At 42.8% G+C, this 26,302-nt stretch overlaps 1 protein-coding gene and 1 long non-coding RNA gene across 2 annotated transcripts in view; one reads left to right on the top strand and one right to left on the bottom strand.

Moving 5' to 3' along the window:
• Nucleotides 1–26,302, bottom strand: part of nr5a2 (nuclear receptor subfamily 5, group A, member 2) — a 77,254-nt gene that overhangs the window by 4,834 nt on the left and 46,118 nt on the right. Inside the window, exon 6 of the mRNA XM_074634579.1 lies at nt 24,694–24,841. Within this exon, the coding sequence (XP_074490680.1) occupies nt 24,694–24,841 (148 nt within the window). The remainder of the gene's footprint in view (nt 1–24,693; nt 24,842–26,302) is intronic.
• The window catches only part of LOC141767367 (uncharacterized), a 134,301-nt gene continuing 118,951 nt past the window's right edge, over nt 10,953–26,302 (top strand). The window contains exon 1 of the long non-coding RNA XR_012593830.1: nt 10,953–11,228. This is a non-coding gene — a long non-coding RNA (uncharacterized LOC141767367). The remainder of the gene's footprint in view (nt 11,229–26,302) is intronic.

Genomic DNA, 26,302 nt, shown 5'->3' with positions numbered 1-26,302 from the left:
GGAAAACCCTTAAAATGCAAAGCCAAACAAAGAGTCGGAAAAATCGATTATTCTCAAGATAATACGGTGTATTTTTTGTACTTTTTAGGCGTGGAAATTATTTGATTATGTAATGTAATGCGAGAAAGGCCAACAGGCACCGTCCATAACAAACATCTCATGCTGCTTAATAATCAATTCAGCAATGTCAGAGCCCCCTTCTGAGTTTGATTTAGTTAATTCTGCAGCAACATGACAAGGTGAGCCCAGATCACAGCAAAAACATGCGAGGTGTTGCCATGGTTTCCCGCAAAGATTTAGTCTGTGTGGCTGTGTGAGTGTGTACGCATGTGGAGGGGAGTTTGATGGGTGTATGTGTGGATGTTGGGGAGGGGAGGGGAGGGGGGGTAACTACAGAGAATTAGTACCCAATGTCTCTGTCAAGCTAATTAGTGGAAAGTGAGGCAAAAAGACAGCATTTTAATTCCTAATTATTAGCAGAGCCCCTTTTGAAAAAATAATGAATGAAGGCTTCCGAAAAAATAAAAAAGGCAAAAATGACAATAGTTTGATATCTGGTCCCGTTTGCAAAACCAGACAAAAAAAAAAAGCCACTCAGGTTGATGAGAAATGTTTCTTAATTGTGTTGCTAATCAAATCAGACAAGTGGATTGATTCTGATTTACTGATCATTCAAACAGGAGAGAAAAGGGTTAAACCCCAAAATAAACAATTGATCAATGATTCCCAGACAGTGTCAGGTCGGAGCATTAAGTGTGCTAAGCGCTCTCTCCTCTTCCTTCAATGCCCCCCCCCTCCTCTCTCTCTCTCTCTCTCTCTCTCTCTCTCTCTTTCACTCTCCATCTCATTGTTCAGTCACTGTGGGACTAATTATCAACTTTTTCTTCACATAAAACAGCCACAGTTCGTTGCAGCGCCGCGTCTGAATACTCAAATGGAAACCCCGAGGTCCCGCGGAATACATTGTTTCATTTGACGGGCGATCATGCTGGAGCCAGCGACCTAATACAACACACACACACACACACACACACACACACATTCACTCCCTCTTTCACAGAACCCCTGAAATCACTGCTGTGCTTTTTAATTAGACTAGATCGGCTCTGTGCTGTGAGTGTGTGTGTGTGTGTGTGTGTGTGTGAGTGTGTGTGTGTGTGTGTGTGTGTGTGTGTGTGTGTGTGTGTGTGTGTGCTTGTCCTACACTCTTTCACCGCCCCTTGCAATCCACCTGCTCCAAGGACACACACACACACACACACACACACACACACACACACACACACACACACACACATACACACAGCATTTAGACACACTGCACTCATGCAAATACTCGCTCCATTACTTCACTGATCTCAATGATGCCTCACAGACTGGACACTGTGGTGTGATGAAAAATGATCAGAAAAATAAAAAAAAACTGGGTATTAAAGTTCACCATTCTCTGCAAAAGTAAGCAGGCGTGACTTAGTTTATGGATTTAAGAAGCTAAAGTGGTAGGAAAATACTGCACTGTGCTGTAAGATCTCTTCTATACATCCATGGTATATAGGCCAAAATGGAATTTTAAAGAAGAAGTTACAAAAATGAGTTACGGTTAGGGTGAAGTCATGTTTAATAAAGAAGAAACGTATGTGGTATAAGGCATGTCAGACAAACCCTTTATTTTCCATATTTCCTCATCACCTATTTCCAGTCATGTCGTCCTCCTATAAGACGTCGCTGTATGGGCAACAGTTATACACCGTGTCCTCTCACATTACTTTTACTGCCCCAATCAATAAACCTCAGTCACATGCTGCAGAGTCACTGTGCCTTTCAAATTTCACAACATGTGTTTCCTGCCGGGTCCAAAAACAACACATAAAACTCTTGGGTCATAAACGGTTATTGAGTCAAGTGCTGTCAGTAAAGTCGGGCCAATTAAACGTGAGTGGAAGACAAACCGGTCACTTCCTGTGTAGGCGGGAATTAGGGGCTCCCTCTCTTCCAATAGGGACTTTCACAGGCGTTTATACGAGCCTATCAAAGCTGAGGCACCTTTTACTACGCCGGCGGTGCTTCAAAGAGGTGAGGAGTTGAACCCGTGTCCAGGCCAAGTCCTCTTTATTGCACCCTACTGGATTGTTATCAAGTCAACTGCTACTTTATTTATTATTAATCTGCCTCCGCGGCTCGGCTCCAATCAGAGACGGGGGCGTTGAAAGAAGGTAACCCAATGACCTTTGACTCTGGGTGGTGTTGACGGGACAAAGTGAGGACTGCCTACAATAAGCGACATGTAGAGCTTTGTGTTCGCTCAGAGAATGTGTATGTTTGTTGGTGTTAAAAAACAGGACAGCAAGGGCAATCAAAGCAAATAAGGTTCACGGGGCAAAGGGGCAATGGCCGCACGGTTAACGGTATCACTTAAGTAGGCTATTATCTGAGTAACGCTGCACTGCTGGGCTTTGTATCGCAGAAAAGCAACCTCCTTTACCCCCATTTTACCCTCACACCACAATAAAGTCATGTAGTACACAAACATGCACATTACAGCTATACACACACACACACTCACCGCAGCTCCCATCAATACTCCACTGACAGCATTTCACGTGGAAGTGTGTGTGTGTTTTTTTTCCCTCTGCTTCCCTCATCTATCTGTGCTTGCCAGCAAACAAGTTTCCCTTCTCCCCGGAGCTCTCGGCTTCCTTGTTTTCCTCCAAGTCCCATTTGGGGAATTCCCTTTCTCAGATACGACGCCTCCACCACGTTAGAGGCGAGTAAAAAATACAGGGGGGGGGTAAACTGGAGCTGTATGCTCCTTAACATTTAATGGTTGTTATTTGAGACCTGATACACCAAAGGCTAAAAGGATAAGTAGTATCAGACAGTAACTGTGCTATCACAGGATACAAGAGGAGCATGTATCAGCTGGATTTTGATCTCTTGAGCTACAGACAAACACTGCTACATGTTGCAAAACAGGACTGTTTGGCGGTTTGGATGTGGATATACTCAAAAAAAAGACTATGATGTGTTGGCAAAAGTGTTTATTGTGGCCTTTTCGAATGGCCACATACACATGGCGTGCTAGCCAGCTGTCAGAGAGGAGCGAGACCTGATAACCATTTAAATAGAGGGATAATGGTGCACACTTTTAGGGCCGTTCTTCCTGACAGGCATTCATGGTGCTGCACTCATTTGTACATATGAAAAGTGACAGAAATAGTTGCGTAAATAATGAAAAAAAAGTGGCCAATCATTACGTGGAGTGCGTGTGAATGTCGGATTGTCATTTTCAGAATGTTACAGAAATTGTTGGACCTGACCACAAGCTATATCCACAGAGTCTTGAGAGAGAATTGTAATAAAAGTTCCTAAAAATAACAGGAAAACTCATCTCTGATGCAATATTCACAGGAAATAATCTGGTGAAAATTCATCCAAATCGTTCGTTTTACATAAAATTCTTGCAGTTATTGGGTTCACTATTTGGTTTAATTGTACAGTTTATCTGTTGTTCTGTACCGTTATTGTTATGCATTGAAAATAATATGAAATATCCTTATGTCACTTAGTCAGAGGTCGTCATTTTACTGATAGAAAAGTCCCTATAAGGAAAAAGGTTGGGAACCGCTGGTGTGGGGGTTAGAGGTTTCAAATGCTGTTCGACCAGCCAACGGGGACTTTGGTTGGAGCATACTGGTGCCCTTAGGCTATAGAACGGGGTTAGGCTAGGATTAACATTGAAACACTTCATCCACAGTCTTTTTAATTATTTTTTTTCTGATTCTTCTTTTCATGAGACAAAAATGTATTTAATTTTATTATGAATTAGTGTTAAATATCTGCCTCTTTTGTGTACTGGTTTTTGACACAACATTATTCATATCTTTATTGCAGCAACAATAACCCAACATATCCGTTTTATCTGATCCTATAGATACCATCATATCAGCCATAACCAATTTGATTCTTCTTTTCTTCTGTATCTAATGAAGCGAAAGGATCTCAGGAAGTATCCTTTACACTCATTAACTTTTTACTCATTTAACAAAGGCCTCATTAAGCCATGAACAGTGACCCTTCATCTTGAAAAGTGAGCCTTTATTTCCGCAGCGTAGCGTAATACACCGTAGCTATATGCCCTCCAGCTAACATAGAGCCCAATGTCCAGAGGCCAAATATCCTCTGCGCTAACAATGCATAATAACAACCGTCTCACAGTTCCTGGAAACAGGCCACCAATGGGGACGGGCTATTGTCAGTGTGTTAGAATAAAGCATGAAGGCTCAATTTGCCCGCCGACTCATCAAACCCTCCCTTTAGCCGCTCAGGGGGCCGAACGCCATGCGGCTATGAAAGAGAATTACGCAGGTACGATCCAGTTGGGGATATATTAAGTCAAATCTAAACCTCCTCCGACAACATCGCTATTGTTGTTAAGCTAAACAGGTAGCGGCTGGTTCAGGCCTGTCGCCCAAGGACGGGTCGGCGGGCTCGGCGGGGCGATGGAGAGAGGTCGAGAGATATTGAGAGGAAGGGAAAAGTGCCTTAGGTCGGATAAAATAAACAAGAGAAAAGGCGCTTGGAGCAGGAAGGAGACAAGCTTCTCTCATTGACTATGCCGGCTGGAAGGTGCTGGGGGTTTATCCTGAGGTGAAGGGGAAAACAAATTTACATCCTGTGTCAGTTGGCCCTATCTGTGGCTCTGTTATTATGGGCTTCAACAGATGGGCACAGCCAGGGAGGATAATATCAGTAGGAATAAGTGTTAAAGGGATAGTTCAGACTTTTTGACATAGGATGTTATGTATTACTTTTTTTTAACATAATGGTGGTAGTTAATACAAGGACATTTAAGCTGCAACAATTAGTCTATTAATCAATTAAAACGATCACAAAAATAGCCAGTGAATCATTTTAATAATTGATTTAAGTCACTTATCAAGCAGAATAGCCAAATATTTTCTGGTTCCAGTTTCTCACATGTCAGGATTTACTGCTTTTGTGTTTTAAATGGTTCCACATATCTGTACATCTTGTGCTTTCAGACTATTGGTTGGAAAAATCAAGTGATGGGCTGCAAGGACTTGTGATTTTTAACTCTTTTCAGACATGTTTAATGATTAATCCAAAAAAAAAAAAGCTAGGGTAATCAGTAATGAAAATAGTCCTTACTTGCAGCCCTAATGGCGAATTCACACCAGGGAGCAGCAAAGTGCGGCTCGCGCACAATATTTAATTTATCTGCAGTTGGGAGGCGTGTTCGTGTGTTTCAGGCGGGAAGACATTCTTTGTAACGTGGGTCAACATATCACAAGAGTCACATACTCTGTTTGCTGATTGGCTGCGGGTCCACTCTGGCCGCAGTTTGCCGCTAGGAGTTAAACTTTTCCCAACTTTTAGTTTGGCCGCACTTCACCGCAGAATCAAATGGCCGCAGCTCGCTAAGCTGGGAGTGGCTGCCGCTCGCCGCAGGCCGCACGTTTAGTGGTGAGAATTTGGCATAGGCCTAGTAGACATTAACTTAGGCTGCACATCTTGTGAATGGTGATAACCCGGTGAGCTGACAGTTTGTGAGGCAAAAATTATATATTTTTTTTGTTTTTACGTCAGAACAGCACTGAAAAAGGTTGTTTAATTGTTCAGTGATTTTTTTTTTTGTTCTGTGTTGTGGCTTAAAATATTTTGATCAACTGGCCCCATTTGCTGCTGTTCATTTCTTCAAGCTGTGGACTCAGTGGGATAAAAATAATATTGCTGGGGAGAAAAAAAATCACATTGTCTCAGCATTATGAAAATCCATTTGCCAGAGGGATACTGGGAGATTTGAATCAGCAATGAACCTGGGGTCCCTCTAGTCCCCCTCCCTCCATTTCTTATTGCCCCCTCCTTTAGTCCCCCCTGGAGGCGGAACCAAACGCCTTTCAATGAGCCGACCTCGGACGGCGCGGTGCACCCACAGGTCTCTGCTCTCTCACCTTGCTAATGCCATCTGGATTGTACAGACAGTTAACCCCCCCTCAGCAAAACAGCTCCCAGTCACGTACATGCAGCTAATGACGCTAACACTTGACTGACGAGCTCAAATCTAATGGACAACGATCCAGGCGTAAAGTCACTGTTTGGTGTAATCTGAGGAAATCCTCTATGGAGCAGTGCAATGTTAAAAAAAAATTAAATTCCAATGAATTAGAAATCAATATTGCTGTACCTTTGAGGTGACTCTGCTGGACTTTACCCCCTCTACTTCATTTGTATCTGTCAGCAACAGTAGAAGCAGGCGCAGCGTATAATGTGTGTGTGTTGTTGCTGTCTCTTCCTATCAGTTTATGCGTGTGAACCTCGTTTACATTCAGTGCACTTTTGCACCCCTTGGCTAATTACACACCGGGTTTGTTTGGTGGTGGAGGGAAAGCGCGGGGAGTGGAGGGGCATGTCAACCTTTCTTGTTTATGATAAAGTGACAGAAAATCATTGGGGGGTCAAGTACCCCCCTCCAACCCTCCATCGCCCCGAAAACTCTTGCAGCAGTACAGAAGGTGCCTGGTGTGGGAAGCCTCCCCTTTAATGAGACCATTAAAGGGCCCGTCTCCCCGTCAATAGATTTCTCTCATTCTTTCTTTGACAAATTTGAATTAATAATTCAGTGCCAAGCGCCTGGGGATGTATATTTTCAGCATGAAGGACAGTTAATCCATAGCGTCATTTTTCCCCCTCTCTCTCTCTCTCTCTTACACCCCTTCCTCTCCTCCCCTCTCCCTCCTCCTTTCCTTCCTTCTCATTTGATGATGGAAGCCAGCAGGTAGAGTGCAGACCAAAGAAAGCGTGTGCGGCATGTTTTCCCATACCTTCTTTTAACTTCTTTGTTCGCTGTGTGATTTTCGTCCCCTGTCATGTGACAAGTGGAGTCAACTTAAGTGCAAATTGGGGTTTAATTTATTCGAAAGTATTGGATGGCGGTGGCCGTTCTGTCCTCCACCTTGGGGCTAATGTGTGATGACATGTTTGCACACTGCCTCTCAAAGCTGGAGTTGATTTAGAGAGTTTTACTGGATGTTTCTACTGGGCTAAATGTTGCACAATAAAAGGAAATTAGAGGAAATTAGTCATTTTGAGGATAAACCACAAAGACTTGTTTAATAAAAAAAGACATTGTGGAGTGTGTTAGTCTGTGGACGTTGTTTTGATGTTTGTGTTGTGCGCCCTCTGTGGTTTGAGAGGTTTTTACCATTTTTATTAGAAGAATTTTAAGGGGCAAAATGGGCCTATTTCAGTATGTGCGCTTGTGCCCTCCATAACACATTTGGCGAAATTTCTAACTGAAAGTGCAATTCCCCAAAATAAATAAATGAAATAACAGAACAGAACAAGAGAAAGAGCTAGTAAAGATCTTGGATTTGTATTTCCCTGACGATTCATGCAATGGTATTTTCACCAATTAAGAAAAAAACAAAAACTTGAGCTTAGACTGTTTAACAGTGTACAGGACAGAAGTAGCTGAAATAGAAGAAGAAGACTGTCACAAAATCATATTTTCACAATGCTATTATCATTGCCAAAATAATTCGCACTAATGATATTATCACGATATCTATGGAAAATCTGAAAAACAAAGTAAAATCCATCTTTAACTTTGTTTATTGTGAGTTTTTTTTGGCAAGTGAATTGCACTCAAAACGAGTGTATGGAGTTGGAGAGAGAGTCTGTAACCATTAAAGAGGCGCTGGATTACTGACATGATATCATATGTATATAATCAACATGATATTAATATTTCATTTTCAAATATCACGGTTATCGTAAATACCCGTATATCGTGCTGCCCCTAAACAGAAGTATCAACTTATATTTTAGGATTTGATTACAGAGCAAATATTTTGTGATGCTGACCACGTGTTTATTCTCATTTATCATATCTTTGTTTGTGGGTGGATTTATATTAAGGTTGTTGAGTTTGTTTTCCATTTGTCAGACATCACTGAGCCCTGTAGGAATTTACAGGCTTACAGTGTCATGCCGACAGTAGCTATGGATATCAGTGCCAGGTGGCACTAAAGTACAACTTTATGCTCTGCGGCAGCGTGCACAGGCCGAGAGCTGGCATGACAAATGTCTGGCAGTGCCCACGATTATTCCTTTATATTACACAACATGATGATTCTCTTGTGTTTCAACATGTGTTGCCTCCCTGACCCTTGTTTCTAGCATTTGCCAGCAGCTTTAAAGGTTTCTACTGCACTACCATGTTGTTTTTTAATGCAATACAAGGAACAGCTATGCTCAGCATGTCTTTATGTGTTAGACAGTGGACTCACAGGCTTTGTTGCTTAAAATATACTTCAGGACGCGAGCGAAGAGACAAGAAAGGAGCTGTGATAGGGGTCACAAGGAGGGTGAGGGCCCAACTTAGAGAAAGAGAGAGAGTGAGAAAGGCTGCATGGAGAACAAGAGACAGCGAGCCAGAGCACCTGTTGGATCATCTGTGCTTTAAAACGTTTAATCACTGTCTCTGGTTACGCGTGCACACATGCCACGGCATGCACACTCACATACACATACATATCACCTTAAAGCTCCGCTGTTCTCCGCCCTGCCAGAAGTATCTCGTAACCACATTGTGCAGAGACACGCACGCAAACACAGAAGCTCAAAGAGCAAAGGGAAGAGGGTGTATAATCTTATAGCAGCCACCTGACTACCGTATAGCTTACCACCGCCATGGTTTCAACACATGCCTCTGCACTGTACACATTCACACAGGAACACAATGGCTGACAGGCCACATGCCAGGCGTCGCTGCGATGCCAGTGAGCTCCATTTGTGATATCGGGGCGGTGCAGTAGGTGAATGCAGAGGATTATTTTTACTCTAATCGTCAGCGTTTCATTTGTAGGCTCACACGCTTGCAAGGGTAGTCAGTCAGAAAGTTTCATTCTAAAAACAAGAACATTTTTATACTACAAATGGAGGATTTACATTTTTTACAGTAGTATCCTTTGTAACTGTGTGTCATCCCTTTTTTATCTTGCTCAACCACTGAGTTCATTTCACGCCTTTGTCTTTTACATTTTGTGTATAGTAATGATTGTCCAATGAGTAACACTAATGACACATCATGAGCTACAGCGGCCATAAATGTCTTGTCATAAAGATTTGTCTCCGCTGCGGAAACGACAGCCGCAGCACTAACACTGTAGCTCCCACTGATACACTGACCGAAGGAGTGAAGCCATTCACGTTTACAACTTTACAAATGATTGACGAGGCGGATGTGTAAAGCTGGGGGTCCATCTGATTGCATTTGTGTTTTTGAACATTTGACCTGCGATTGCGCTTCAAGACTGAGGGGCCACACCACTATTCTTAGGCTAAATCCTATAGTAGTGTGTGTGTGTTTACATGAGTGTCTATCTGTGTGTGTTACATCACTATGTATATCCATAGGCCTAGTTACGTTTTTCCTCATCCGATGAGTGGGTCGTACAGGACAGAGGTTGTCGTATCCTGTACAGATTATAAAGCCCCTGAGACAAATTTGTGATATTGGGATAAATGTTTGTATATGAATTTTTGTATATTATATTGTATATTATATATATATGTGTGTTTTTCTTAATATACATGTAACATTACGTTGGATTATATGTGGGGATACTTGGGTGATATCATGTGACTATCATGTGACCAGAGCGTTTACCCTTTAAGATGGCATCTCAGATTGGCAGATTTATTAAGTGGGGGGAAGAGCTTGAAATGTCACCAACTAAGATGTGCCAATAAATTGAACTTAAAGGGAGCTATACAGTGTGCGGACCTTCTTCTACGTTTTTCCTTGATATTGGGCTATACAAATACAAATTGACTTGTATATCATGTGTGTGTACAATAAAGTGTGCATTCATGTATGTGTTTATCAGGGGTGAAAGTAATTCATTACATTTACTCTTGTAACTGTAACAAAGTCATGTTTTTAATACTTTTTTGAGTAGCCTATTTTTTAAGTAGGCTATTTTATTATCATTATTATTATTATTATTATTATTATTATTATTATTATTACTATTATAATAATAATAAAATAGCCTACTAAAATATTATTATTAATAATAATAATAATAATAATAATAATAATAATAATAATAATAATCACAAGTAGGCTATTGCACTTTGCTACACAACGCACATTAAAAAAATCCTATATTTAATTACATTTACTGTTGTAACTAACACTAACAAAGTCATTTTTTAAAATACTTTTTTGAGTTGCCTATTTTTTAAGTAGGCTATTTTATCATTATTATTATTATTATTATTATTATTATTATCATTATTATTATTGTTATTATTATTATTATATTTTTTGAGTAGCCTATTTTTTTAAGTAGGCTATTTTATTATTATTATTATTATTATTATTATTATTATTATTATATTTTTTGAGTAGCCTATTTTTTAAGTAGGCTATTTTATTATTATTATTATTATTATTACTATTATCATCATTATTATTATTATTATTTTTTTAATGCACTTGCACTTTGCTACACAAGGCACATTAAAAAAACCATCCTGAACAGAAGAAAGGAGATAGGTGTAACTCAGAAGCTGCAGGTGTGTTTGCGGCCGCAGGAGGGCGCAAGCTGCTCCAGAGAGGAGACACTCTGCGCCAGAGGACTATGGAGAGGACGCGGTGCAGACACGGGTCTTGGGGTGCGGGGGTAAAACACATGCGCAGTGTGACTGAAGCTGCGGCCGTGCGTTGACACGTCTGGCTCAATTTCGGCGAGTGCAGGCCAGATTTTACTGCGCATGTGTTAGACCCACGGACCTAGCCTCCTTTCTATAGGCCTCGTCTGCACCGCGGAAATGGCCAGGCCGCGATAGCACCTGACGCACAATCAAATTAAGGACCTCAAATGGGTTGTGGTTATATTAGTAGTGTTATTGTACCTTGGCATAGTTACAATTTTGCATCAATATTAATTAATTAATGACTTAATTAATGATTTAATGCAGCACCAGGTGGGCACTCCAAGTGCCACAACCAAGGTGTTCCTGACCTGAATAGTAGGGAACCTGCTTGAGAAGAGGAGCCGAGTGGACTGGTTATACTGGGACCAGAGAAGCCGAGTGGACTGGTTATACTGGGACCAGAGAAGCCGAGTGGACTGGATATACTAAGGAGTTGAACCAGGAGTAGATTGTGGAGGACGTGGTGGTGCCATTCAGACAAGGTGAGTGCAACAACACAACACTGCTGAGCTCTCCAGGTGAGAACATCAATAACCACATTATGTATATTAGTGGCTGCAGCTGTTTTGGAGTTGATATTGTTTACATGTCTGCATTGTCTGCTGCTTTGTTCATGTTTTATTCTACTGTTGATTCTAAAAGAAGTTTCCGGTGCTGTGGTGTCCATAGGAACATTGGGGAAGGATGTTGTATATGTATAGTTGATAATCAGTTGTTATACTTGATAATTATTTGTATCTATACAGACTGCAGAGTGCCCATCTGTTGGTTTTGGACAGAAGGGGTCTTATTGTTGATTCTGTTCCACCTGTGTACAAGTTGACATTAATGCAATCTATTCCGTAGCCTAATGTACCATAGGGATGCACCGATACCGGATCGGATGCTGACTCAAATAGCTGGATTGTACATCGGTGACAATGGGACCGATCTATTAAATTCAATTCTATGTTTATATGCTATAGGCTATACATGATTTACTGGGATTTGAATTCCTGTTTAAGTTTTTGACCAATTTGTTGCTGCATTAAAAAGGTTTACATCTGAATTGTAATTCCTGTTAATTTTGCTGGTGTACAATTTATTATTTTAATAATAAATAACAATTCACTAAATTTATATCTATATATTTATTTGTTACACTTTTTTTTACAAAGTTGATCCCAGTCACTTCCACTCAGCGAGGCATACAGCTTATTAATTAAATAGGAAGCTCAGGTATCAGTATCGGGACTGAAAAAGTCAGATCGGTGCATCCCTGAGTACTTTTACTTGAGTAAAATGTATTTAAAGTAGTGGTACTTTTACTTGAATACAATATTCTATTGCTCTATTAGTTCTTCTAGTTTGTGTGTGTGTCGGTGATTGCTTCCTAGAGTGCATAAAAAGGAAAGAAAAATGCAACCAAGAAAGGGAGATCGCTGGTTGAGAGAGCTCCGTGGGGAGGGTTGTGTAACTCTTTGCTGCTGTTGATGTTTAAGTAAGGTCGAGGCAGGCGGTCTGATCAATATAATGCATGACTATGGCAGTTGTTTTTTCCCTGCTATCACACAGACACACAGTCCTCACCGTGGATGTGTGAGGCAGGAGTAGCTCAGTTACATCCCCTGGCCTCTGATTAGAGGGCGTTAACATCTTTTTTATTATATGACGTATAAGTCTGGACTAAACAGTATAGACGCCGTGTTGAGACATTTTCAACCCGTGAAATGCTGATTTTTATAAATTTGGTAAGAAATGTCAATATTAACACCACGACATTGATGTGTTTCATCATCATCATCAGTTTTTTTAAGTGTGCAGTACCTCTTTTTATAAAAAGTCCCCTACACTTATTAAGCCGCATAAAAACCCCAGCTAGGGAGGAGATGGTCTCCGGTCAACAAATCATTCAAATCAAGAGTGGGGTTTTTCTGCAGCGCTCCAATGTATGCACAATTTGTTCTCTCAGTCTGTTTTCCTCGACTAATGTGAGCCTGTTCTCCGCAGGGCCTCGGAGAGCCCGGGCCTGTCCTCCACATCCCTCAGCCTCTAATTGGAGAGGAGTAGCAACCTAGCTAGCACAGCGCTGGGACCCGAGCGGCGGCCACTGAGAATGCATTAGCATTAGCATTGCAGCGGACCGACAGGTACATAATGATAACCTCAAGCTCTGGCCACTGGGAGCAGCCCCCTGTTCACACACACGCACACACACACACAAATACAAATGCACACACTCCCTACCCCCGTCTTCCTCTGTACACACAGTCACGTAAACAAGCAGGTGTAATGCAGCCCCAGCGGTGGGCTGCTCCACGATCGGGGAGGAGAAAAAATCTGTTTCTGCCGTTCGGCTGAAAAGTGTGTGTAATGAACTTGAGTTCCATTGATCGGGACTGAGAGTACAGGACCGGGGGCTGTTTGTCCCAGAAGGGCTGCCGTACCACAGCTCGGTAGCCCCTCATAAATGTTTGAGAGGCCTCAGCCGCTCTAGATCCACGCTACCTGGGTTACAGCACACATACACATCCAGGTTGATGCTGATGATGGATGGATGGATGGATGGATGGATGGATGGATGGATGGATGGATGGATGGATGGATGGATGGATGGATGGATGGATGGATGGTGGGTAGTGGTGGTGGTTGAAGGGATCGATGGTACTTTTAGCTTGATGACATTGAGGTGGTGTGTTTTCGTGAGAATCGGAGGTGTGTTGACGGCGGTGTTCAAAGAGATTTAAAAAAAAAAAAAAGGTGTAGATGTTTGGCACTTCACATATATGGGAAAAACTATTCAGCATGAGAAGTTCCCATAAAAACTTACATTCACACTTTCAAGTCTCTCTCCAGGTGTTTGGAGACTGATATTTGCAAGCATGTGCTAATTTGTTTGGCGTGCTATACTTTCCTATGCCGTACCGCTAAGCTCTTAGGCCCTCCGCTGCCCCCCCGAAAGCCCCTATATGCTGTACACAGGATTGATATTACTGCAGATATCACTTAGAAAACACCTGACGTGCCGGGCGGACCATCCGCGCCTCCTTTTGACTGCTAAGTACCAGCTGGCGGGAGGTCCTCTGCGTTATGCAGCCGGTAATAAAAGTTGAACATTGATTTTCTGTAGCAGCTTGTAACTGTTAATGTTGAGACATCAATAGCAAAAGCAAAGCGCTGGTGCCTTAATAGGAGGCCGAGAATGTGGAGGGCGCGAGCAGAGGCTGACTCTAAATCACAGAATCTATCCCGGCCGATCGATAGGACAGTAACTGCAAGTGTCCCTCTGCTTTCCTAATGTTTTATAATAAACTGACAGCCTGTAATAAGGCCAAGGGAGAGGGAGAATGAGAGGGGAGGGAGGGAGGGAGGAGGGGAGAGAGATGGAGGGCAACAGTTTCTCCATAGCTTGCCCATCTTAAATCACCCCACATGGGAGCGCAGGAGAGGAGCAGAGGAGGAGGTAGGAGGGAGGAAAAGGTTTTTTTCTCGAGTGAAAAAAACTTTTACAGGAGCATTTGTCTGGTTGTACTCACTGCTACGGTAGTTAGTGAGTGTATTGATGGAGCTGGGGAGGAGAACTTTAGGGGATATGTCCTGTATTGCTTCGGCGGGGCAGTGAGTTAAAGTGTGTATTAAATCCTACTGCCACCGTGCAGATGTCACCAGATTCAGGTAGGAGTGCAGGGCCGGGCTGCACATGTTATGACTGTTACTGGGTGTAGATAGTGCTGGAAAGAGATTACTACTCGTACTACTACTTGTTGCATGCTTTGGCTTTATTATATTAGGCTATTTGGGCAAACAGAAAACGTAAACTTTATTAGAGTTGTCATATACTGTACATACAAGTACATACATGAAATTTGACTTCTGCATTTAACCCATAATAAGCATTTAGGATCAGTGGGCTGCTGTAAAGCGCCCGGGGAGCAACTTGGGGTTCACTGTCTCACTCAAGGACAGTAGGAACCGGGGATCGAACCACCAACCTTGTGGTTAAAGGGCAACTCGCTTTACCTTATCTGCTACAGCCGCTAAAGAAGTGTTGTTACTCCATTTTACGTTTCCTCATTATAACGTTATTGTGATAAGAATATTTTCTTAACGAGACAGTTAAAATGAAAATGTATATTTTATTACTACATTTGAAAACCAGGTCGCTTTGGTTCAACCTTGATACACTTGTTGATGAAATGTTGAAGAAATTCAAGATTTTGGAGACTATAGTGTGGTTTCACATTGAAAAAAATAGGTAATGTGGGTCACTGTTTATTGGCAAGAATCTGGCGAAACGATAGGTATCGATTCAATATATTGCGATACTGTAAGCAAGGCGATATATTGCGATTTTTTTTAAATCAAATTTTTGGAAAACTGTCATAGAATAAAGAACACGCCACTATATGCATAAAATCAGAGTAAAACAAGTTTCCTTGCTGCTTTTTTTGTCTTATCACTTATTTATCACTTAAGTGTTTAATACTGGGGTCTGTAAATGTACAAATCCCCATGTAAACACTCCCCCCTCATCCATATTATGTTGCTTTACTCTCTGATAACTGGACTTGTTTGGAACCAGATAAAAACCAGTGTCAACATAATCACCATAAAAATCCTTGTATGAGCATGATAAGACCTAAAAAAGAGAAGAAAAGAAGGCGAGCTAGAGCCGTAAATTGGAAAGATACTTTGGAGATAATCTGGGAAATGTCGAAATCCATCAGGAAAACTGTAACGTATCTCAGGCGAGATATGAGGCTGAGACTAAAGGGGGAGTCGGGTCAAGGGTGAGAGGCAGCGATCCTCAATAATCCCCACCGCCACCACCATCACAACTCACCGCAAACGGCTGCTTAATGACAACAGCCTGCAGTATTGCCAGGTAATAGTGGCAGGCTTGGAGACCTGGAGCTTTTATTGCTTGATAAAGTCTGAAAGCCTTTTAGGCAGCCTCATTACATGGAATTCCCTACAAAGTGGCGGCCGGCGTCAGGAGCCGACTGCACGCCATGTTAGATTTCTTAGGCTAAAATTGACAGAAAATAGGCGGAAGTATTAGGTTCATTGCTTTAGGGTACACTCCCACCTACTCCTGATGAGATGAAAGAAAATGAAAGAAAAAGTCGGGACACTCAAACATGATTAGCCGGGTTCGGCTCTTCTGTCGTGGACAAAGTTTGAACCAATATTTTTTTGTTTGTTTACACAACGATGCCTGGAGGAAGCTGATGGGGGGGGGGGGCGATAAAAAGATTTGTTTGAAAGATGCGAGTCCAATACTTCTCAATCAGCACGTGTTTGCCGATGCACTTCACCAAGTTTGAAAACAGAGTGATGAAAAAGCACTAGATGCAGTCGCTCCGTGCATGGATTGCACTTTATGAACCTCATACATACATTTATAGTCTTAGCCCCACTGCAATCACTGCTACTGTATTTTCCATTACTGCTGTCATTGCACCAATCCAGTCACTGAGTCTGTCATTTGTCGGACACGCAAACATTAGTCAAGCATACACACACACAGAGAGAGAGAAACACACATGCTAGGAAGCATGATTCATGCCACATTTCTCACACATGCGTCACACAGTATCTGGGTATTTTCTCATGAACTTCTAGTGTGGCGAAAATGACATCTAAAATGTGAAATTGCATATGAGTTAAAACATGAAATGTTTGCAAACCAGGTGTATCTACTTCAAATCTGTTCAGATGAGTCCAAATAGAGTGCTACAGGAATGTGTCCTAAAACCTGGAAATGAGTTAGCGTTTTTGTACTTCTGGTTCCCTCGTCTGGAAGTCAATGGGTTTTTTGAATGGACATTTAATTAGATGTCTGAAATAAGGTCTGTGGTTAACACAAGCTGAAGAGACGTTTTGTTTTACGATATAAGATATGTCCGTTAATATCCCACTCGTGAATTTTGAAGCTTTTACATGTCTTTAAAAAGGCGGTTGCTAACAAGTGGCTAAATGAGACTGCTAAACGCCATCACGCGTACTCATCTGCCTTTACAGCCTCGTTATGTATACTCACGCTCATGCGACCGTAGTGTAGTTAGGGTTTTACTTCAAAAATCATGAAAGTGGTGATCATTTGTGAAGATTATTTTACGGAACAAAAAGTGTAAGTATCATAAACATGTGTTTGCCACAGAGCTTATTTTCTGCAATAATCTAAACCCAAAGGGAAAATCCCATTGGGTTTTTGTTGAGGGAACCATATTTTTACGTCATCCCTGCAGCACTCTATAAAAGAGTTTTTGCATAATCCAAATTCAGCATGCATGCACTATCCTTGCTTGTGAGGATTGGATGCAAGTCTCCAATGTGAACAGATTTTTTTCCCTACGGTTTACACACACTGTAGTTGTGCTCTTTTATTGTAAATAATCACGTGTACTACCTAATAGCAGCCTTGGGGGATGTAGGGGTGGGTAGTCTTTATGTTAAAACATGTAATTTTACGATTGGCACCTGTACTTACAGTTAAAGGTCAATTTTAGCTGTGTTCCTGTTAAGCAACTCTGCCTAATACATGCTTTACTGGCTGATCCTGATGTTTCCTGGTCCCTTTGGAGAGCAGGAAAAGACCGTCACATTTCATGTTGAGTCTAGGTTTCCTGACAACCCATACACCCACTAACCGTGCCTTTTATACATGTATTGATCAGGTCAAAGGTACAGCGGATGACTCCATTCTGTTGACTTACAGCCCAGTAAAAAGCAGGAGTCCCACAAACACAGCAGGCAGAACAGCAAAAGGAAAAAAAAAAGTCCCTATTATGTTGCTTTTAATTAAGTTGTAAAGCGTTGTTCCGGTTATATGCTCCATTATTTGGCTCCTACCTCGGTCTCAAAGGGTGTAAATATTGAACCGTCGCTGCCTCTCGATGTTAATCAATCCCCGACCGAATTCTAAATGATTCGGTTCATTTTAGGAAATGAATATTTGCCATGCGTTATGGGGGAGAGAGAGCGGGCGGTGTGCATGAATTAGCCAGCTCCCTGGCCCGCTGGCCGGGGATCAGGGCATTGATTCTGAGCAGCCTCGGCTGTTGCTTAATTAGGACGTACCTGTCTGGGAATTACATGTTTTTTTTCCTCTCATTGTGTGGAGAGACACATATGATAGAATAGAGAGAGAGAGAGAGAGAGAGAGAGAGAGAGAGTCTTTTTTCATCAAGGTTAATCACGTTTGCTGTGTTTGTGTTGTTGTCAGCAGATTTGTGTCTGACCTCGCGGTGCTCAGTGTGTGTCTTCAGTGTGTGGCGCTCTAAACATGCTAATGAGAGATCCCTGCATCGGAGTACGGCTGGTGTTGGTGATGAAGTGTAGTAATGGAAAGGTAAATAGAGAGGTGGGTTGAAGCAACAAAGAAAGATGGGAAAAATCCAGTGTTGAGTCACTTCAGAAATGTTTTTGTGACACAATTTCACAAGATTCTACTTATTTCAATATTTGTATGGAATGGACGTCTATAAATCATTTGTCACTTGTTTTCAGTTGTTTTAAGAGGAAAGTACAAACAGACACTCAACACAAGTTTAAATGACTGTAGTTAAGACGTTTTAAAGAAGGAAAGGGGCGGAGGAAAAGCTGAGCGAGGGAGGAAAAGAGATAAATGGCGGTTTCAGATGTGGGTGAAGATAAACGAGGTGGATGTGAGGATGGAGTTGTGATAGATTGAGGCGTACAAAGATGGATGTGAAAAAGAGAGAGGGAAAGGGCAGAGCAATGAGAGAAGAGACAATGTAGAGGGGCTGGATGGATGGTGAGGGATGGATAGGTGGGTGTCTCTAAACTCCAACCTCAGAGCCTGACTAATCACTTGACAGACAGCTAATGTGGTGCTGAGGCAGCTCTTGTATCACTGGCTGTCTGGGTTCCTCATGAATGGACAACACTACTGATTTCTGATAACTGACCTAGAATAAAGAACAGCCAACATTACATCATGTTTTGAATATGTATTTAATTGTATTACTTGGCTTTATAGTCTGTTATTTTGAGATCAACTTATCGGTTTGACTTTTAAAGTTTATAAACTAACCAACAATCTTCAGGTACCAACGGTGCCCTATACAGGCAGGGGGTTATATAGAGCTGACAGCTATTATTCTGTTGTGTGGCCAGTTTTTTCACTTTTTTTCCTACATGTTTTGGTCCAAATGATTAATTGATTATTTAAGAAAATAATCAACAGATTAATCAATAATGAAAATAATCATCAGTTGCAGCCTTAGTGGAAAGGAGGGTTCGGCCGATAGTCGAACCTCAGATCGAAGAGGAACAATGCGGATTCCGTCCTGGCCGTGGAACAACGGACCAGCTTTTCACTCTCGCAAGGATCCTGGAGGGGGCCTGGGAGTATGCCCATCCAGTCTACATGTGTTTTGTGGACTTGGAGAAGGCATATGACCGGGTCCCCCGGGAGATACTGTGGGGGGTGCTGCGGGAGTATGGGGTGAGGGGGGCACTTCTCAGGGCCATCCAATCCCTGTACGCCCAAAGCGAGAGCTGTGTTCGGATCCTCGGCAATAAGTCGGACTCGTTTCCGGTGGGGGTTGGCCTCCGCCAGGGCTGCGCTTTGTCACCAATCCTGTTCGTGATATTCATGGACAGGATATCGAGGCGTAGTCGGGTGGAGGAGGGTTTGCAGATCGGTGTGCTGAGGATCTCATCGCTGCTTTTTGCAGATGATGTGGTCCTGTTGGCATCATCGGTCTGCGACCTCCAGCACTCACTGGATCGGTTCGCAGCCGAGTGTGACGCAGTCGGGATGAGAATCAGCACCTCTAAATCTGAGGCCATGGTTCTCAGCAGGAAACCGGTGGATTGCCTACTCCGGGTAGGGAATGAGTCCTTACCCCAAGTGAAGGAGTTTAAGTATCTCGGGGTCTTGTTCGCGAGTGAGGGGACGATGGAACGTGAGATTGGTCGGAGAATCGGAGCAGCAGGGGCGGTATTGCATTCGCTTTACCGCACCGTTGTGACGAAAAGAGAGCTGAGCCGGAAGGCAAAGCTCTCGATCTACCGTTCAATCTTCGTTCCTACTCTCACCTATGGTCATGAGGGTTGGGTCATGACCGAAAGAACGAGGTCGCGGGTGCAAGCGGCCGAAATGGGTTTCCTCAGGAGGGTGGCTGGCGTCTCCCTTAGAGATAGGGTAAGAAGCTCAGTCATCCGTGAGGGACTCGGAGTAGAGTCCTTGCTCCTTTGCGTCGAAAGGAGCCAGTTGAGGTGGTTCGGGCATCTAGCAAGGATGCCTCCTGGGCGCCTCCCTTGGGAGGTGTTCCAGGCACGACCAGCTGGGAGGAGACCACGGGGAAGACCCAGGACTAGATGGAGAGATTATATCTCTACTCTGGCCTGGGAACGCCTCGGGATCCCCCAATCAGAGCTGGTTAATGTGGCCCGGGAAAGGGAAGTTTGGGGTCCCCTGCTGGAGCTGTTGCCCCCGCGACCCGATCCCGGATAAGCGGTTGAAGATGGATGGATGGATGCAGCCTTAGTCGATACTGAAATGATGTAGCTCAAATAAACCTCTGGAATGAGCAGATTAAATAAACATGCATGATGTTAAGCATCAGAGTATTTCCAGAGTTTCGGGATAGAATCACTTACAGTACTGTAATCCATAAAATGAATGTATAATACAGTTTTTTTCATTTAAAAGCAACATAAGGGGTAGCACATGGTAATTAAGTTTACATAGTTAATAGAGCTACAATGTGACTTCTTTAAATAAACTTTCGCTACAGAGGAATCAAGCTTAAATTCTCCACATTTTCGCAGCTTTTCACCGGCTTTGTTCCTTCTCTAAAGGCTTCAATATGGGAGCATTATTTAGGGCTATGTCCACAAATCTGCTCTCTCCGCTGGGAGCATTTACCACCCCGCGCTGCTCTGGCAGCTCCTCTGGTTCTCCTCTCGGCTGACAAGGACTGGCAGCGCCTGTCTCACCCAATTACACCTGATGGGGGTCTGACCTGTAGAGCTGGGTTAACTGGTTGCTTGCTGAACACTCTCTGACCTCTGTCACCGCGTCTGCTTTGCCAGAAACTGTCTGTGTGGTGGCGTGATTCAGGCATACATCTGTATGAGTTTTGGTGAAAGTTGATCAGTAAAGCTTGTTATTTTTCTTTTCTTTTTCCATTGACAGTGTTTGGGGGGTTTAAGCAGGTTTCAGGAATCACAATAGCACAGAACTTACTCATTTTAGGAAGTACATGCTCCCTAACTTCATACCTGGGAGATGCTTTCTCAAATTTCTACCGATTATATACTTTACTGTATAGTGCAATTTGGAGTTAATTCCCCTTTAAGTGGAAAGAACAGATTCTTTTTTTTCGCTTTCCTCAGCCTGAATTTGAACTTGCGACCCATTTCTCACCTCTGGGCATTCATGTCACCAGTCTCTCTATTAGGCCTGTAAGCCTTTTAAAGGAAATCAAAGTCCCATTAACAGTGTACTGACACCATACAACTACTAATCCTTAACTGAACTCTGACCCAGGGAGCACTCTCTCTCTCTCTCTCTCTCTCTCTCGCTCTCTCTCTCTCTCTCTCTCTCTCGCTCTCTCTCGCTCTCTCTCTGCCGTTTTGTGGGTCTCTTGCTCAACACCCAACGCACACAATCATTGCTCACAGTCCTACAAACACTTAACAGATCAATGCTCTGAGAGTGATAATCTCCTCCTTGATATAGAGGGTGAAAGCCTTCACTTAAGACGAGCAGCGAGTGACAGGGGGGGGGACAGCGAGAGAGCAGAGAGCACACACACAGATCAGGACAAGTGTCTCCTCTCAGCTGGAGTGACATCTATATCCCCGTCTTTATCGACAACTGGCCTAAGTAAGAGCTCTTCTGGCCAATCCATCCACAGAAAGAGAGAGAGAGGGTAGTAGATAGAGGGAGAAAAATCAAGACACAAACAGAACGATAGGGAAAGAAAAAGAGGCAGAGGGAGAAATAGCACTACCTCCACAAGGAAGAGCAGTACTGTAGTTGTAGTTGTATTGCCAGACAGGAGCGTAGATATTGGATGATTATGCAAAAACATAGATTATGTTCAACAACTTTTACAAATTGTCTTTACGTCCAATGCCAATGTTTTTAAAATTCTTGCTTTCTACAAAATATCTACGCAGGGTAATATCATTCTTACGCTAGGGCTGGGCGATATGGCCAAAATCTTCTATCCCGATATAGGTCATTTCATATCTCCATAGCAATATATATATATCACAATATAGCATGTTTTATAGCAATAGGAGATAACCACATGGTGATAGGGATGCACTGATACCGGATCGGATATCGGGCAGATACTACCTCAAATAGCTGGATCGGGTATCGGTGACAGTGGAGCGGATCTATTAAATTCAGTTCTATATGTATATACTATATACATGATGTACTGGAATTCCTGTTTAAGTTTTGACCAATTTGTTGCTGCATTAAAAAAGTTTACACCTGAATTGTAATTCCTAAATTTACGATTTTTTTTTACCAAGGTGCTGATGTATGATTTTTTATTTTATTTTAATAATAAATAAAAATTCAGTAAATTTATATCTACGTATTTATTTGTTACATTTTGTTTTATAAAGTTAGGGAACTTCCACGCAGTGAGGCATAAAGCTTATTGATTAAACACTGGTATGGGATCGGTACTCGGCATCGGCCGATCGGGAACTGAAAGAGTCTGATCGGTGCATCCCTACATGGTGAAGCCTATTTCTGTAAACTCCTGTGTTAATTTAATACTTGACAAATGAAAAGTACTGAGTATTTTTTTAATTTTAAGAACTTGAGAACAAAATGAACATAACAATTTTTAGTGAAATTACAAAGAAAAAATAAATAAATATAGGCCTATCCTATATCACGATAGAAACTATAAAGAAAAATATATACGATAGACACTTTTATATTGTTTTGACATATTCTCATATTACCCCGCTCTATATTATGTCAAATAAAAGTATTACTAACACAAACATGACCGTAAAATAGAACAAACTAGTTCCCTGTATCAAACCGGTGTCATAATGAATCAACCCCATTATATTAGCCCAAGCTGAGAGTACAGTAGCCGGTGTTAGAGATTAAATGAAGCTAATAAAGACGGGAGAGTCTAATCTTTTAGTTAGAGCTACTTTCATGCCTCATTTCCCTACAATCCTTATTAACTGTCTCCGCTTGTAGTTCAGAAGCTGTGTGAACGTACACACGGATGCACACTTGCTTTCTCATTTGCCACACACATGATTTGACTTTCCCTCAGGTATATGTATGTATCTCCACCTCACATCTCCATTCAGCTGTGTGAGATGTTAATCAATTCTAAATCTCCCGGCTTTACATTACTCCAGCCCCTCCCCATCCCCATCCCCATCCCCCCCCACCACCTCCACCTCCACCAACACAGATCCCCTCAGCCGGCTCTACGGCGTCTGCGTCGGGCTTCTTTCACGGGGAGGCCTGAACAGGCACTGCCGGGGGCGATACACATCCCTCAGGTGAGCCTTTCATTATGGATGATGTTTCTGCCAAATTATTTAGACCCTGAGCCCCAGCAACACCCCTGCCCCATAAAAAACCCCACACAAACAAAAATGCCCTCATGCACGCAGACATACACACTCCAAAACCCCACTCCATCCCTCCCTCCCTCTCTTCTTCGCTGTACCACAAACACCGCTAACGCAAACGTTAATCCTGCCTGATCACCTCAGTGTGGGGGTGTGTGTTTGCAGTTCATTAGTCCCTCTTTCTTTGTTTAGAGAAGGTAAAGAAGTGAAAGTGTGACCCTTGTGGATTACAGGTGGATGGAGGGATGGGGGATATATTCATCATGTGTATTTCACTGCTGCTCTCGGTGCCATAGAGGGGCCAGGCTGAGCAAAACTACCTTGACATCATTGGCTGCAGTAATGTAGGATGTTAAAATAGGTTTGGTCGTGTGTGTGTGTGTAGGTGTGTGTATTCCTCAGAGGCCGTTTGCTGCAGACTTGTTAGGAAAGAGACAGAGATGACAGTCTCCTGGCAATGTCTGACCTCGGCTTAGAAAGTGGAGAGCAGCTTTGGGATCTGAACACACACATACACACACACACACACATCAATGTACCCCTTCTCTTCGTCCCTTAACTCATTTGGCTACTTATCCCTCCACTTCCCTCCTCTCCCAAATCCCATGCTCCCTCTCTCCTCCCAGCCTCAGCTCCCCTCTCGCCTGTCCATCCCAAATGCTTCACGGTACCTGGCTGCCTCCCACCAATTCCCACTCTCTCCCACTTCATCATCCTCCCATCTCCTCCTTCTCATCCTCTCCTTCCTCCCTTCTACCCTCCTCGGTTGACCCCCCAACTCCCTCCTTTCTTTTCTGACCCGCCAAAACTCAATTGGAGAATCACTCCCCTCCTCTTGTAACTCCCCATCCTCACTGTCTCGTGCACTTTATTTTCACTCAACACGCTCACCTGATGCTTACTCTACTACTGCTGCACCCATTTTTCAACACTAAAGATTCATTTTACATTCCTACTTACTGAGCATGTGTTTACAGTTGTTTTGCGTAAAAGGAAAAACTGCGTCGTTGCATGTAAAAGCCTTCTGTGTTGGAAGAGGACCATACTTTTCCTCGTTCCTTCCTTCCTCACTTTCTCTTTTGTCCCTTCCAGACCACTGTTCCCTTCCTTCCTCCTCTCCTCCTCCTTCATTCCTTCCCTCTTTTCCACACCCTCCCTCTCCCCCCCTTTCTTACTTCCATTTCCTTTCCCTCCCATCCTTCCTGCCTCTCTCTATCACCTGCATCTCTTTGATCATCATCCCCTACTCCTATATCTCAGGAGCAGCAACCTTTTAGGGGCAGGAAGGAAACATTTCCCAGGAACCTCTTACTGTATCTCCCCCCCTCAAATCTTCCCGCTTCGGGACTCTCAGAGACTCACCCAGGCTGAATAGGACCAGGAACTTGAGGCAGACGAACTCCCGTTGGTCCAGCTGGAGGGCGCGTAGCTTGGCCACCATTTCCTGGGCGTGGCTCAACAGGTTGTTGAGGGTGGCTCCCGCCTGAGAGGCAATCACTGCATAGTCCACCTGGAATAAGCAGGGAGAGAGGGATGTTGAATTGAATGACCGGATAGCTATAGCTTGTTAGCAACTTATAGGGTAGCTCGGCTAGCCAGCTAAATAGATAAGTCAGTATGTGGCAGCTGGTGACTCCGAAAATTGGGGAGGACAGGAGGAAAACCAACCCATGACGTCGTGTTATTTTACACTTGTTGGCTTCTTATCTCTACTTTCTGAAGTTCAGCGCCTGCAAGTTCTGCAAGTACAGTAGCTAGCTACTGCTCGATTAATTAACGGAAATCTGAAAAAAGGAAATTTGGACTCTGTTGAAAAGGCCTTAAGAAAATCTCATTTTTTTAGTGATGTTTAAAAGTAGTTTGCAATTTGCACGTCATAATTTATTTTCTGATATGCTAATGCACAAATCTATATCGCTTTGCTGTCAGTTCGTCACACTTGTGTACTATACAGTGGCCGAGAATTAAAGATGAAATTCCGAAATGATCATTTGACCAACGCGATGTAAACATTGTGTTCTGGTTGTTGACTGGTTTGGGTGGACATCGTCCGTTGGAGCACCATTTTACGTGTTTTGGCCAATAACAGATTAGCATGAAACATTTTTTTTTATCGCACAGACGGCCCTTTTCTCTCTCACCTGGCCTGCAGGAGTCACTGTTGAAGCATTTTAGTCAGAATTTCAATAATGGATTTTTCCCAAAGAAGGGAGAAAAAATATTTAATATTATACCGACATTTGGTAATGGTTTATTTCAGCCAAGTACTCTTTTTGATATTTTTATCTCCCTCTTGCCTCTCAAAAATAGAAGAGGATCAACCTCTAAGTACCAGCCTCCTCTGGTTTAGATACAGCAGACCTAATAGACATTAGCTTCCCCTCTCTTACTATTTGGCCTTTTCCACCTGGTTTCATCGTGTCTCACTGTGGATATCTGTTATTCTTTGGGTTTCTTATCTCTGCCCATTCAAGGGGTATTTCAACCAACGAAAATATATCTAAAACCCCCGATGTGCGAAAATGATTGACAGCTATACAGCACATGACTGTACCCTGAACACATCACCAGCGCAAACTTCATGTAATGATTTTTTTCATCGCTGTACCTGCTCTACCGCACTCTCAACACGGAGTCAACCGCTTTGGTCTGTCTGTCAGAGCGCGAGACACTGGTGGATGTGTCAGAAAATGCAGCTGCAGGCAGTAAGTTTTTGCAGTTTAACAGTTTTGTATGACAACATGCTGCTGTGTGTGTGCGTGAGCGTGGGAGTTCACCTCCAACAGACTGGACCTGCCAGATTTGACTTCTCTCTCTCTCTCAGATTTCTGTTATACAGCAAAACAACAACATGTATGCCGAGGCACGACAAAAAAAAAAGATATATAGATTTCATATAAACCCATTTTTCTTGGTTCCAACCCATCTGTCCAACATACACATACACACACACACTCCCTTTTCAGGTGCA

The sequence above is a fragment of the Sebastes fasciatus genome, chromosome 5 (genome assembly GCF_043250625.1).
Source record: "Sebastes fasciatus isolate fSebFas1 chromosome 5, fSebFas1.pri, whole genome shotgun sequence".
Classification (NCBI taxonomy): domain Eukaryota; kingdom Metazoa; phylum Chordata; class Actinopteri; order Perciformes; family Sebastidae; genus Sebastes; species Sebastes fasciatus.
The sequence above is the reverse complement of the archived record's forward strand: the minus strand, read 5'-3'. Positions and strand labels throughout refer to the sequence as shown.